This window comes from Chiloscyllium plagiosum, unplaced genomic scaffold (assembly GCF_037043375.1).
Source record: "Chiloscyllium plagiosum isolate Xiang-an unplaced genomic scaffold, Cpla_swu_hap1 HiC_scaffold_3, whole genome shotgun sequence".
Lineage (NCBI taxonomy): Eukaryota > Metazoa > Chordata > Chondrichthyes > Orectolobiformes > Hemiscylliidae > Chiloscyllium > Chiloscyllium plagiosum.
Window position 1 is genome coordinate 163,552,950 of NW_028270141.1, and position 12,900 is coordinate 163,565,849.

A 12,900-nucleotide genomic window follows, 5' to 3' on the forward strand; every position below is an offset into this window, starting at 1 on the left:
GGGGACAGGGTAGAGAGAGCTTTACTCTGTATCTGACCCTGTCCTGGGAGTGTTTGGTGGGGACAGTGTAGGGAGAGCTTTACTCTGTATCTGACCCTGTCCTGGGAGTGTTTGGTGGGGACAGGGTAGAGAGAGCTCTACTCTGTATCTGACCCTGTCCCTGGGAGTGATTGATGGGGACAGTGTAGAGAGAGCTTTACTCTGTATCTGACCCTGTCCTGGGAGTGTTTGATAAGGGACGGTGTAGAGAGAGCTTTACTCTGTATCTGACCCTGTCCCTGGGAGTGTTTGGTGGGGACAGTGTAGGGAGAGCTTTACTCTGTATCTGACCCTGTCCTGGGAGTGTTTGGTGGGGACAGGGTAGAGAGAGCTTTACTCTGTATCTAACCCCACGCTGACCCTGCCCTGGGAGTGTTTGGTGGGGACAGTGTAGGGAGAGCTTTACTCTGTATCTGACCCTGTCCTGGGAGTGTTTGGTGGGGACAGGGTAGAGAGAGCTTTACTCTGTATCTGACCCTGTCCTGGGAGTGTTTGGTGGGGACAGTGTAGAGAGAGCTTTACTCTGTATCTGACCCTGCCCTGGGAGTGTTTGATGGGGACAGTGTAGAGAGAGCTTTACTCTGTATCTGACCCTGTCCTGGGAGTGTTTGGTGGGGACAGTGTAGAGAGAGCTTTACTCTGTATCTGACCCTGTCCTGGTAGTGTTTGGTGGGGACAGTGTAGGGAGAGCTTTACTCTGTATCTGACCCTGTCCTGGGAGTGTTTGGTGGGGACAGTGTAGAGAGAGCTTTACTCTGTATCTGACCCTGTCCCTGGGAGTGTTTGGTGGGGACAGGGTAGAGAGAGCTTTACTCTGTATCTGACCCTGTCCTGGGAGGGTTTGATAAGGGACGGTGTAGAGAGAGCTTTACTCTGTATCTGACCCTGTCCCTGGGAGTGTTTGGTGGGGACAGTGTAGGGAGAGCTTTACTCTGTATCTGACCCTGTCCTGGGAGTGTTTGGTGGGGACAGGGTAGAGAGAGCTTTACTCTGTATCTGACCCTGTCCTGGGAGTGTTTGATGGGGACAGGGTAGAGAGAGCTTTACTCTGTATCTGACCCTGTCCTGGGAGTGTTTGATGGGGACAGGGTAGAGAGAGCTTTACTCTGTATCTGACCCTGTCCTGGGAGTGTTTGGTGGGGACAGTGTAGAGAGAGCTTTACTCTGTATCTGACCCTGTCCTGGGAGTGTTTGATGGGGACAGTGTAGGGAGAGCTTTACTCTGTATCTGACCCTGTCCCTGGGAGTGTTTGATGGGGACAGGGTAGAGAGAGCTTTACTCTGTATCTGACCCTGTCCTGGGAGTGTTTGATGGGGACAGTGTAGGGAGAGCTTTACTCTGTATCTGACCCTGTCCCTGGGAGTGTTTGATGGGGACAGTGTAGGGAGAGCTTTACTATGTATCTGACCCTGTCCTGGGAGTGTTTGGTGGGGACAGTGTAGGGAGAGCTTTACTCTGTATCTGACCCTGTCCTGGGAGTGTTTGGTGGGGACAGTGTAGGGAGAGCTTTACTCTGTATCTGACCCTGTCCTGGGAGTGTTTGGTGGGGACAGGGTAGAGAGAGCTTTACTCTGTATCTGACCCTGTCCTGGGAGTGTTTGATGGGGACAGGGTAGAGAGAGCTTTACTCTGTATCTGACCCTGTCCTGGGAGTGTTTGATGGGGACAGGGTAGGGAGAGCTTTACTCTGTATCTGACCCTGTCCTGGGAGTGTTTGGTGGGGACAGTGTAGGGAGAGCTTTACTCTGTATCTGACCCTGTCCTGGGAGTGTTTGATGGGGACAGTGTAGGGAGAGCTTTACTCTGTATCTGATCCTGTCCTGGGAGTGTTTGGTGGGGACAGTGTAGAGAGAGCTTTACTCTGCATCTGACCCTGTCCTGGGAGTGTTTGGTGGGGACAGTGTATAGAGAGCTTTACTCTGTATCTGACCCTGTCCTGGGAGTGTTTGATAAGGGACAGTGTAGAGAGAGCTTTACTCTGTATCTGACCCTGTCCTGGGAGTGTTTGATGGGGACAGTGTAGGGAGAGCTTTACTCTGTATCTGACCCTGTCCTGGGAGTGTTTGATGGGGACAGGGTAGGGAGAGCTTTACTCTGTATCTGACCCTGTCCTGGGAGTGTTTGATGGGGACAGTGTAGAGAGAGCTTTACTCTGTATCTGACCCTGTCCTGGGAGTGTTTGATGGGGACAGTGTAGGGAGAGCTTTACTCTGTATCTGACCCTGTCCTGGGAGTGTTTGGTGGGGACAGTGTAGGGAGAGCTTTACTCTGTATCTGACCCTGTCCTGGGAGTGTTTGGTGGGGACAGTGTAGGGAGAGCTTTACTCTGTATCTGACCCTGTCCTGGGAGTGTTTGGTGGGGACAGTGTAGGGAGAGCTTTACTCTGTATCTGACCCTGTCCTGGGAGTGTTTGGTGGGGACAGTGTAGGGAGAGCTTTACTCTGTATCTGACCATGTCCTGGGAGTGTTTGGTGGGGACAGGGTAGAGAGAGCTTTACTCTGTATCTGACCCTGTCCTGGGAGTGTTTGGTGGGGACAGGGTAGAGAGAGCTTTACTCTGTATCTGACCCTGTCCTGGGAGTGTTTGGTGGGGACAGGGTAGAGAGAGCTTTACTCTGTATCTGATCCTGTCCTGGGAGTGTTTGGTGGGGACAGTGTAGGGAGAGCTTTACTCTGTATCTGACCCTGTCCTGGGAGTGTTTGGTGGGGACAGTGTAGGGAGAGCTTTACTCTGTATCTGACCATGTCCTGGGAGTGTTTGGTGGGGACAGGGTAGAGAGAGCTTTACTCTGTATCTGACCCTGTCCTGGGAGTGTTTGGTGGGGACAGTGTAGGGAGAGCTTTACTCTGTATCTGACCCTGTCCTGGGAGTGTTTGGTGGGGACAGTGTAGAGAGAGCTTTACTCTGAATCTGACCCTATGCTTTTTATCCTTTTAGATTGTTAAAGCCTATTATTTTAGCCATTGGCCGTATTTCAGTGACTTGTGCACTGGCTTTTGGAATCCGTATTCCCCTCTGTAGAGCCCATCCCCTTTGAAAATGCACTGTCCTCCCTCTCCCAGCTCCAGAGCATGACAGCTTCCTGGTTAAAACCCATGTGCTGCACTATTTCTCACCCCCCCCTCACTGTCAAACGTGGTCCTCCAACCTTAACAATGTGAACACGTCCTCGTGCTGTTGTCAGGAAGGATGGGGAAGGATCGCAGGGTATGGAGAGTAAACTTGGTTTTGGGGTTGGGATGTGAGCATCGGGGTAACATTGGGGAACTAGGATTCGGGATGAGTTGGGAAGCTGTAATGCGGAGGGACGTGTGGCTGGGATACAGGACATGATTTGGGCTGCTTCACCCCATCACTGAAATTGTTCATTCCGTTTGTAGGTGGCTCCTCACCAACTGAAAGTGCTTTTGGGTATTTTAATACAGCCTGTGTGGTGATTCTGCTCGCTATCCTGGCCTACCTCGCCCTCCCCCACTTGGTGAGCTTTGCATTTTGTTTTACTCTAACAGGGGAGGGGGGCTGTGAGCTGGGGGGTGGGAGGGGGAGGCACAGGGCCCCTTCATTGAGGAGACTCATTGGGTCGGGTTTGGTAAGGCACTATCTGCCCACTGTTCCCTCTGGGCACTAGACCAGAAACGTTACCTCTGCTTTCTCTCCACGGATGCTGCCAGAGCTGCTGAGTGGCTGCAGCAGATTTTGCTTCAGATTTGCAGCATCCTTTGTTTTATTTCTTGTCCGTTTGTCTTCAACTGTCCCGTAGGAGTTCTCTCAACATTACTTCAACAAAGGGAAAACCGAATGGAAGAGGGGCAAGGAGAGAGAGGAGGAGAGGGTCTGTAAGATGGATCTGATCAAGCAGGGTGAGTACACAGTGAGGGAGGAGTGGGGAGGGTTACTCTCACTGGCCTACTCTTCGAAAGCCAGACTGACACACAACTTCAAATGGGACATTAACGGGAAAGTCTGAACTGAATTAATCCAATCTGGAATGTAAAGCCCTTCCAATGATGACAGTGTAATCATTATCAATTGGAATAAAAAGCCAATCCCATTTCTAATTATAGGACAAGGGTGGCAGTATTTATTACCCCGTCCCCAGTTGCCCCCTTGAGAGGGTGGGGGGGAGCTGCCTTCCTGACCCGCTGCAGTCCGTGTGCTGGGGGTAGACCCACAATGTCCCTGAGGGAGGGAATTCCAGGATTCGGACCCAGTGACAGTGAGCGAACGGGGAGATATTTCCCAGTCAGGATGGGAGGGACTCGGAGGGGGACTTGCAGGGGGTGGGGTTCCCGTGTATCTGCTGCCCCTTGTCCTTCCAGATGGAAGTGGCTGTGGGTTTGGAAGGGGCTGCCTGAGGATCTTTGGGGAGTTCCTGCAGGGTATCTTGTAGATGGTACACACTGCTGTTACTGAGCGTCGGTGGGGGGGAGGGAGGGGATGGTACACACTGCTGTTACTGAGTGTCGGTGGGGGAGGGAGGGGATGGTACACACTGCTGTTACTGAGCGTCGGTGGGGGGGGAGGGAGGGGATGGTACACACTGCTGTTACTGAGTGTCGGTGGGGGGGAGTGAGGGGATGGTACACACTGCTGTTACTGAGCGTCGGTGGGGGGGGAGGGAGGGGATGGTACACACTGCTGTTACTGAGCGTCGGTGGGGGGGAGTGAGGGGATGGTACACACTGCTGTTACTGAGTGTCGGTGGGGGAGGGAGGGGATGGTACACACTGCTGTTACTGAGCGTCGGTGGGGGGGGAGGGAGGGGATGGTACACACTGCTGTTACTGAGCGTCGGTGGGGGGGGAGGGAGGGGATGGTACACACTGCTGTTACTGAGCGTCGGTGGGGGGGGAGGGAGGGGATGGTACACACTGCTGTTACTGAGCGTCGGTGGGGGGGAGGGAGGGGATGGTACACACTGCTGTTACTGAGCGTCGGTGGGGGGAGGGAGGGGATGGTACACACTGCTGTTACTGAGTGTCGGTGGGGGAGGGAGGGAGGGGATGGTACACACTGCTGTTACTGAGCGTCGGTGGGGGGGGAGGGGATGGTACACACTGCTGTTACTGAGCGTCGGTGGGGGGGGAGGGAGGGGATGGTACACACTGCTGTTACTGAGCGTCGGTGGGGCGGAGGGAGGGGATGGTACACACTGCTGTTACTGAGCGTCGGTGGGGGAGGGAGGGGATGGTACACACTGCTGTTACTGAGTGTCGGTGGGGGGGGAGGGGATGGTACACACTGCTGTTACTGAGTGTCGGTGGGGGGGGAGGGGATGGTACACACTGCTGTTACTGAGCGTCGGTGGTGGGGAGGGAGGGGATGGTACACACTGCTGTTACTGAGTGTTGGTGGGGGGGGAGGGGATGGTACACACTGCTGTTACTGAGTGTCGGTGGGGGGGGAGGGGATGGTACACACTGCTGTTACTGAGTGTCGGTGGGGGGGGAGGGGATGGTACACACTGCTGTTACTGAGCGTCGGTGGGGGGGGAGGGAGGGGATGGTACACACTGCTGTTACTGAGCGTCGGTGGTGGGGAGGGAGGGGATGGTACACACTGCTGTTACTGAGCGTCGGTGGGGGGGAGGGAGGGGATGGTACACACTGCTGTTACTGAGGGTCGGTGGGGGGGAGGGAGGGGATGGTACACACTGCTGTTACTGAGCGTCGGTGGGGGGGGAGGGAGGGGATGGTACACACTGCTGTTACTGAGCGTCGGTGGGGCGGAGGGAGGGGATGGTACACACTGCTGTTACTGAGCGTCGGTGGGGGAGGGAGGGGATGGTACACACTGCTGTTACTAAGCGTCGGTGGGGGGGAGGGAGGGGATGGTACACACTGCTGTTACTGAGCGTCGGTGGGGGGGGGAGGGAGGGGATGGTACACACTGCTGTTACTGAGTGTCGGTGGGGGGGGAGGGAGGGGATGGTACACACTGCTGTTACTGAGTGTCGGTGGGGGAGGGAGGGGATGGTACACACTGCTGTTACTGAGCGTCGGTGGGGGGGTGGGAGGGGATGGTACACACTGCTGTTACTGAGTGTCGGTGGGGGAGGGAGGGGATGGTACACACTGCTGTTACTGAGCGTCGGTGGGGGGGGGAGGGGATGGTACACACTGCTGTTACTGAGTGTCGGTGGGGGGGGGGAGGGGATGGTACACACTGCTGTTACTGAGTGTCGGTGGGGGAGGGAGGGGATGGTACACACTGCTGTTACTGAGTGTCGGTGGGGGGGTGAGGGGATGGTACACACTGCTGTTACTGAGCGTCGGTGGGGGAGGGGTAGATGGTGCACACTGCTGTTACTGAGCGTCGGTGGGGGGGAGGGAGGGGATGGTACACACTGCTGTTACTGAGTGTCGGTGGGGGGGGAGGGAGGGGATGGTACACACTGCTGTTACTGAGTGTCGGTGGGGGAGGGAGGGGATGGTACACACTGCTGTTACTGAGCGTCGGTGGGGGGGTGGGAGGGGATGGTACACACTGCTGTTACTGAGTGTCGGTGGGGGAGGGAGGGGATGGTACACACTGCTGTTACTGAGCGTCGGTGGGGGGGGGAGGGGATGGTACACACTGCTGTTACTGAGTGTCGGTGGGGGGGGGAGGGGATGGTACACACTGCTGTTACTGAGGGTCGGTGGGGGGAGGGAGGGGATGGTACACACTGCTGTTACTGAGCGTCGGTGGGGGGAGGGAGGGGATGGTACACACTGCTGTTACTGAGTGTCGGTGGGGGGGAGGGAGGGGATGGCACACACTGCTGTTACTGAGTGTCGGTGGGGGGGAGTGAGGGGATGGTACACACTGCTGTTACTGAGTGTCGGTGGGGGAGGGAGGGGATGGTACACACTGCTGTTACTGAGTGTCGGTGGGGGGGAGTGAGGGGATGGTACACACTGCTGTTACTGAGTGTCGGTGGGGGAGGGAGGGGATGGTACACACTGCTGTTACTGAGCGTCGGTGGGGGGGGAGGGAGGGGATGGTACACACTGCTGTTACTGAGCGTCGGTGGGGGGGGAGGGAGGGGATGGTACACACTGCTGTTACTGAGCGTCGGTGGGGGGGGAGGGAGGGGATGGTACACACTGCTGTTACTGAGCGTCGGTGGGGGGGAGGGAGGGGATGGTACACACTGCTGTTACTGAGCGTCGGTGGGGGGAGGGAGGGGATGGTACACACTGCTGTTACTGAGTGTCGGTGGGGGAGGGAGGGAGGGGATGGTACACACTGCTGTTACTGAGCGTCGGTGGGGGGGGAGGGGATGGTACACACTGCTGTTACTGAGCGTCGGTGGGGGGGGAGGGAGGGGATGGTACACACTGCTGTTACTGAGCGTCGGTGGGGGGGGAGGGAGGGGATGGTACACACTGCTGTTACTGAGTGTCGGTGGGGGGGAGGGAGGAGATGGTACACACTGCTGTTACTGAGGGTCGGTGGGGGAGGGAGTGGATGGTACACACTGCTGTTACTGAGCGTCGGTGGGGGGGAGTGAGGGGATGGTACACACTGCTGTTACTGAGCGTCGGTGGGGCGGAGGGAGGGGATGGTACACACTGCTGTTACTGAGCGTCGGTGGTGGGGAGGGAGGGGATGGTACACACTGCTGTTACTGAGCGTCGGTGGGGGGGGAGGAGATGGTACACACTGCTGTTACTGAGTGTCGGTGGGGGGGAGTGAGGGGATGGTACACACTGCTGTTACTGAGCGTCGGTGGGGGGGGAGGGAGGGGATGGTACACACTGCTGTTACTGAGCGTCGGTGGGGCGGAGGGAGGGGATGGTACACACTGCTGTTACTGAGCGTCGGTGGTGGGGAGGGAGGGGATGGTACACACTGCTGTTACTGAGCGTCGGTGGGGGGAGGGAGGGGATGGTACACACTGCTGTTACTGAGTGTCGGTGGGGGGGGAGGGGATGGTACACACTGCTGTTACTGAGCGTCGGTGGTGGGGAGGGAGGGGATGGTACACACTGCTGTTACTGAGCGTCGGTGGTGGGGAGGGAGGGGATGGTACACACTGCTGTTACTGAGTGTTGGTGGGGGGGGAGGGGATGGTACACACTGCTGTTACTGAGTGTCGGTGGGGGGGGAGGGGATGGTACACACTGCTGTTACTGAGTGTCGGTGGGGGGGGAGGGGATGGTACACACTGCTGTTACTGAGCGTCGGTGGGGGGGGAGGGAGGGGATGGTACACACTGCTGTTACTGAGCGTCGGTGGGGGGGAGGGAGGGGATGGTACACACTGCTGTTACTGAGGGTCGGTGGGGGGGAGGGAGGGGATGGTACACACTGCTGTTACTGAGCGTCGGTGGGGGGGGAGGGAGGGGATGGTACACACTGCTGTTACTGAGCGTCGGTGGGGCGGAGGGAGGGGATGGTACACACTGCTGTTACTGAGCGTCGGTGGGGGAGGGAGGGGATGGTACACACTGCTGTTACTGAGTGTCGGTGGGGGGGGAGGGGATGGTATACACTGCTGTTACTGAGTGTCGGTGGGGGGAGGGAGGGGATGGTACACACTGCTGTTACTGAGTGTCGGTGGGGAGGGAGGGAGGGGATGGTACACACTGCTGTTACTGAGTGTCGGTGGGGGGGAGGGAGGGGATGGTACACACTGCTGTTACTGAGCGTCGGTGGGGGGGGAGGGAGGGGATGGTACACACTGCTGTTACTGAGCGTCGGTGGGGGGGAGGGAGGGGATGGTACACACTGCTGTTACTGAGCGTCGGTGGGGGGGGAGGGAGGGGATGGTACACACTGCTGTTACTGAGCGTCGGTGGGGGGGGGAGGGAGGGGATGGTACACACTGCTGTTACTGAGCGTCGGTGGGGGAGGGAGGGGATGGTACACACTGCTGTTACTGAGTGTCGGTGGTGGGGAGGGAGGGGATGGTACACACTGCTGTTACTGAGCGTCGGTGGGGGGGGGAGGGGATGGTACACACTGCTGTTACTGAGTGTCGGTGGGGGGGAGGGAGGGGATGGTACACACTGCTGTTACTGAGGGTCGGTGGGGGGGAGGGAGGGGATGGTACACACTGCTGTTACTGAGTGTCGGTGGGGGGAGGGAGGGGATGGTACACACTGCTGTTACTGAGTGTCGGTGGGGGGGGGGAGGGGATGGTACACACTGCTGTTACTGAGTGTCGGTGGGGGGGGAGCGGATGGTACACACTGCTGTTACTGAGGGTCGGTGGGGGGGAGGGAGGGGATGGTACACACTGCTGTTACTGAGGGTCGGTGGGGGGGAGGGAGGGGATGGTACACACTGCTGTTACTGAGTGTCGGTGGGGGGAGGGAGGGGATGGTACACACTGCTGTTACTGAGTGTCGGTGGGGAGGGAGGGGATGGTACACACTGCTGTTACTGAGTGTCGGTGGGGAGGGAGGGGATGGTACACACTGCTGTTACTGAGCGTCGGTGGGGGGGAGGGAGGGGATGGTACACACTGCTGTTACTGAGTGTCGGTGGGGGGAGGGAGGGGATGGTACACACTGCTGTTACTGAGTGTCGGTGGGGGGGGAGCGGATGGTACACACTGCTGTTACTGAGGGTCGGTGGGGGGGTGGGAGGGGATGGTACACACTGCTGTTACTGAGCGTCGGTGGGGGAGGGAGGGGATGGTACACACTGCTGTTACTGAGTGTTGGTGGGGGGGGGGAGGGGATGGTACACACTGCTGTTACTGAGTGTCGGTGGGGGAGGGAGGGGATGGTACACACTGCTGTTACTGAGTGTCGGTGGGGAGGGAGGGGATGGTACACACTGCTGTTACTGAGCGTCGGTGGGGGGGGGAGGGAGGGGATGGTACACACTGCTGTTACTGAGTGTCGGTGGGGGGAGGGAGGGGATGGTACACACTGCTGTTACTGAGCGTCGGTGGGGGGGAGGGAGGGGATGGTACACACTGCTGTTACTGAGCGTCGGTGGGGGGGAGGGAGGGGATGGTACACACTGCTGTTACTGAGTGTCGGTGGGGGGGGGAGGGAGGGGATGGTACACACTGCTGTTACTGAGTGTCGGTGGGGGAGGGAGGGGATGGTACACACTGCTGTTACTGAGTGTCGGTGGGGGGGAGGGAGGGGATGGTACACACTGCTGTTACTGAGTGTCGGTGGGGGGGGGGAGGGAGGGGATGGTACACACTGCTGTTACTGAGTGTCGGTGGGGGAGGGAGGGGATGGTACACACTGCTGTTACTGAGTGTCGGTGGGGGGGAGGGAGGGGATGGTACACACTGCTGTTACTGAGTGTCGGTGGGGGGGGAGGGAGGGGATGGTACACACTGCTGTTACTGAGTGTCGGTGGGGGAGGGAGGGGATGGTACACACTGCTGTTACTGAGCGTCGGTGGGGGGGTGGGAGGGGATGGTACACACTGCTGTTACTGAGTGTCGGTGGGGGAGGGAGGGGATGGTACACACTGCTGTTACTGAGGGTCGGTGGGGGGAGGGAGGGGATGGTACACACTGCTGTTACTGAGCGTCGGTGGGGGGAGGGAGGGATGGTACACACTGCTGTTACTGAGCGTCGGTGGGGGAGGGAGGGGATGGTACACACTGCTGTTACTAAGCGTCGGTGGGGGGGAGGGAGGGGATGGTACACACTGCTGTTACTGAGCGTCGGTGGGGGGGGGAGGGAGGGGATGGTACACACTGCTGTTACTGAGTGTCGGTGGGGGAGGGGTAGATGGTGCACACTGCTGTTACTGAGCGTCGGTGGGGGGGAGGGAGGGGATGGTACACACTGCTGTTACTGAGCGTCGGTGGGGGGGAGGGAGGGGATGGTACACACTGCTGTTACTGAGTGTCGGTGGGGGGGGGAGGGAGGGGATGGTACACACTGCTGTTACTGAGTGTCGGTGGGGGAGGGAGGGGATGGTACACACTGCTGTTACTGAGTGTCGGTGGGGGGGAGGGAGGGGATGGTACACACTGCTGTTACTGAGTGTCGGTGGGGGAGGGAGGGGATGGTACACACTGCTGTTACTGAGTGTCGGTGGGGGGGAGGGAGGGGATGGTACACACTGCTGTTACTGAGTGTCGGTGGGGGGGGAGGGAGGGGATGGTACACACTGCTGTTACTGAGTGTCGGTGGGGGAGGGAGGGGATGGTACACACTGCTGTTACTGAGCGTCGGTGGGGGGGGGAGGGGATGGTACACACTGCTGTTACTGAGGGTCGGTGGGGGGAGGGAGGGGATGGTACACACTGCTGTTACTGAGCGTCGGTGGGGGGGAGGGAGGGGATGGCACACACTGCTGTTACTGAGGGTCGGTGGGGGGAGGGAGGGGATGGTACACACTGCTGTTACTGAGGGTCGGTGGGGGGGTGGGAGGGGATGGTACACACTGCTGTTACTGAGTGTCGGTGGGGGGGGGAGGGGATGGTACACACTGCTGTTACTGAGGGTCGGTGGGGGGGAGGGAGGGGATGGTACACACTGCTGTTACTGAGGGTCGGTGGGGGGGTGGGAGGGGATGGTACACACTGCTGTTACTGAGTGTCGGTGGGGGAGGGAGGGGATGGTACACACTGCTGTTACTGAGTGTCGGTGGGGGGGGGAGGGGATGGTACACACTGCTGTTACTGAGGGTCGGTGGGGGGAGGGAGGGGATGGTACACACTGCTGTTACTGAGCGTCGGTGGGGGGGAGGGAGGGGATGGCACACACTGCTGTTACTGAGTGTCGGTGGGGGGGAGGGAGGGGATGGTACACACTGCTGTTACTGAGTGTCGGTGGGGGAGGGAGGGGATGGTACACACTGCTGTTACTGAGCGTCGGTGGGGGGGGGAGGGGATGGTACACACTGCTGTTACTGAGTGTCGGTGGGGGGGGGAGGGGATGGTACACACTGCTGTTACTGAGGGTCGGTGGGGGGAGGGAGGGGATGGTACACACTGCTGTTACTGAGTGTCGGTGGGGGGGAGGGAGGGGATGGCACACACTGCTGTTACTGAGTGTCGGTGGGGGGGAGTGAGGGGATGGTACACACTGCTGTTACTGAGTGTCGGTGGGGGAGGGAGGGGATGGTACACACTGCTGTTACTGAGCGTCGGTGGGGGGGGAGGGAGGGGATGGTACACACTGCTGTTACTGAGCGTCGGTGGGGGGGGAGGGAGGGGATGGTACACACTGCTGTTACTGAGCGTCGGTGGGGGGGAGGGAGGGGATGGTACACACTGCTGTTACTGAGCGTCGGTGGGGGGAGGGAGGGGATGGTACACACTGCTGTTACTGAGTGTCGGTGGGGGAGGGAGGGAGGGGATGGTACACACTGCTGTTACTGAGCGTCGGTGGGGGGGGAGGGGATGGTACACACTGCTGTTACTGAGCGTCGGTGGGGGGGGAGGGAGGGGATGGTACACACTGCTGTTACTGAGCGTCGGTGGGGCGGAGGGAGGGGATGGTACACACTGCTGTTACTGAGCGTCGGTGGTGGGGAGGGAGGGGATGGTACACACTGCTGTTACTGAGCGTCGGTGGGGGGAGGGAGGGGATGGTACACACTGCTGTTACTGAGTGTCGGTGGGGGGGGAGGGGATGGTACACACTGCTGTTACTGAGCGTCGGTGGTGGGGAGGGAGGGGATGGTACACACTGCTGTTACTGAGCGTCGGTGGTGGGGAGGGAGGGGATGGTACACACTGCTGTTACTGAGTGTTGGTGGGGGGGGAGGGGATGGTACACACTGCTGTTACTGAGTGTCGGTGGGGGGGGAGGGGATGGTACACACTGCTGTTACTGAGTGTCGGTGGGGGGGGAGGGGATGGTACACACTGCTGTTACTGAGCGTCGGTGGGGGGGGAGGGAGGGGATGGTACACACTGCTGTTACTGAGTGTCGGTGGGGGG

General features: G+C 58.9%; 1 protein-coding gene across 1 annotated transcript in view; it reads left to right on the plus strand.

Moving 5' to 3' along the window:
• LOC122553259 (equilibrative nucleoside transporter 1-like) overlaps window positions 1-12,900 on the plus strand; it is a 188,790-nt gene that overhangs the window by 142,002 nt on the left and 33,888 nt on the right. The window contains exons 5-6 of the mRNA XM_087976854.1: window positions 3,423-3,520; window positions 3,803-3,902. Of these exons, the coding sequence (XP_087832980.1) occupies window positions 3,423-3,520; window positions 3,803-3,902 (198 nt within the window). The remainder of the gene's footprint in view (window positions 1-3,422; window positions 3,521-3,802; window positions 3,903-12,900) is intronic.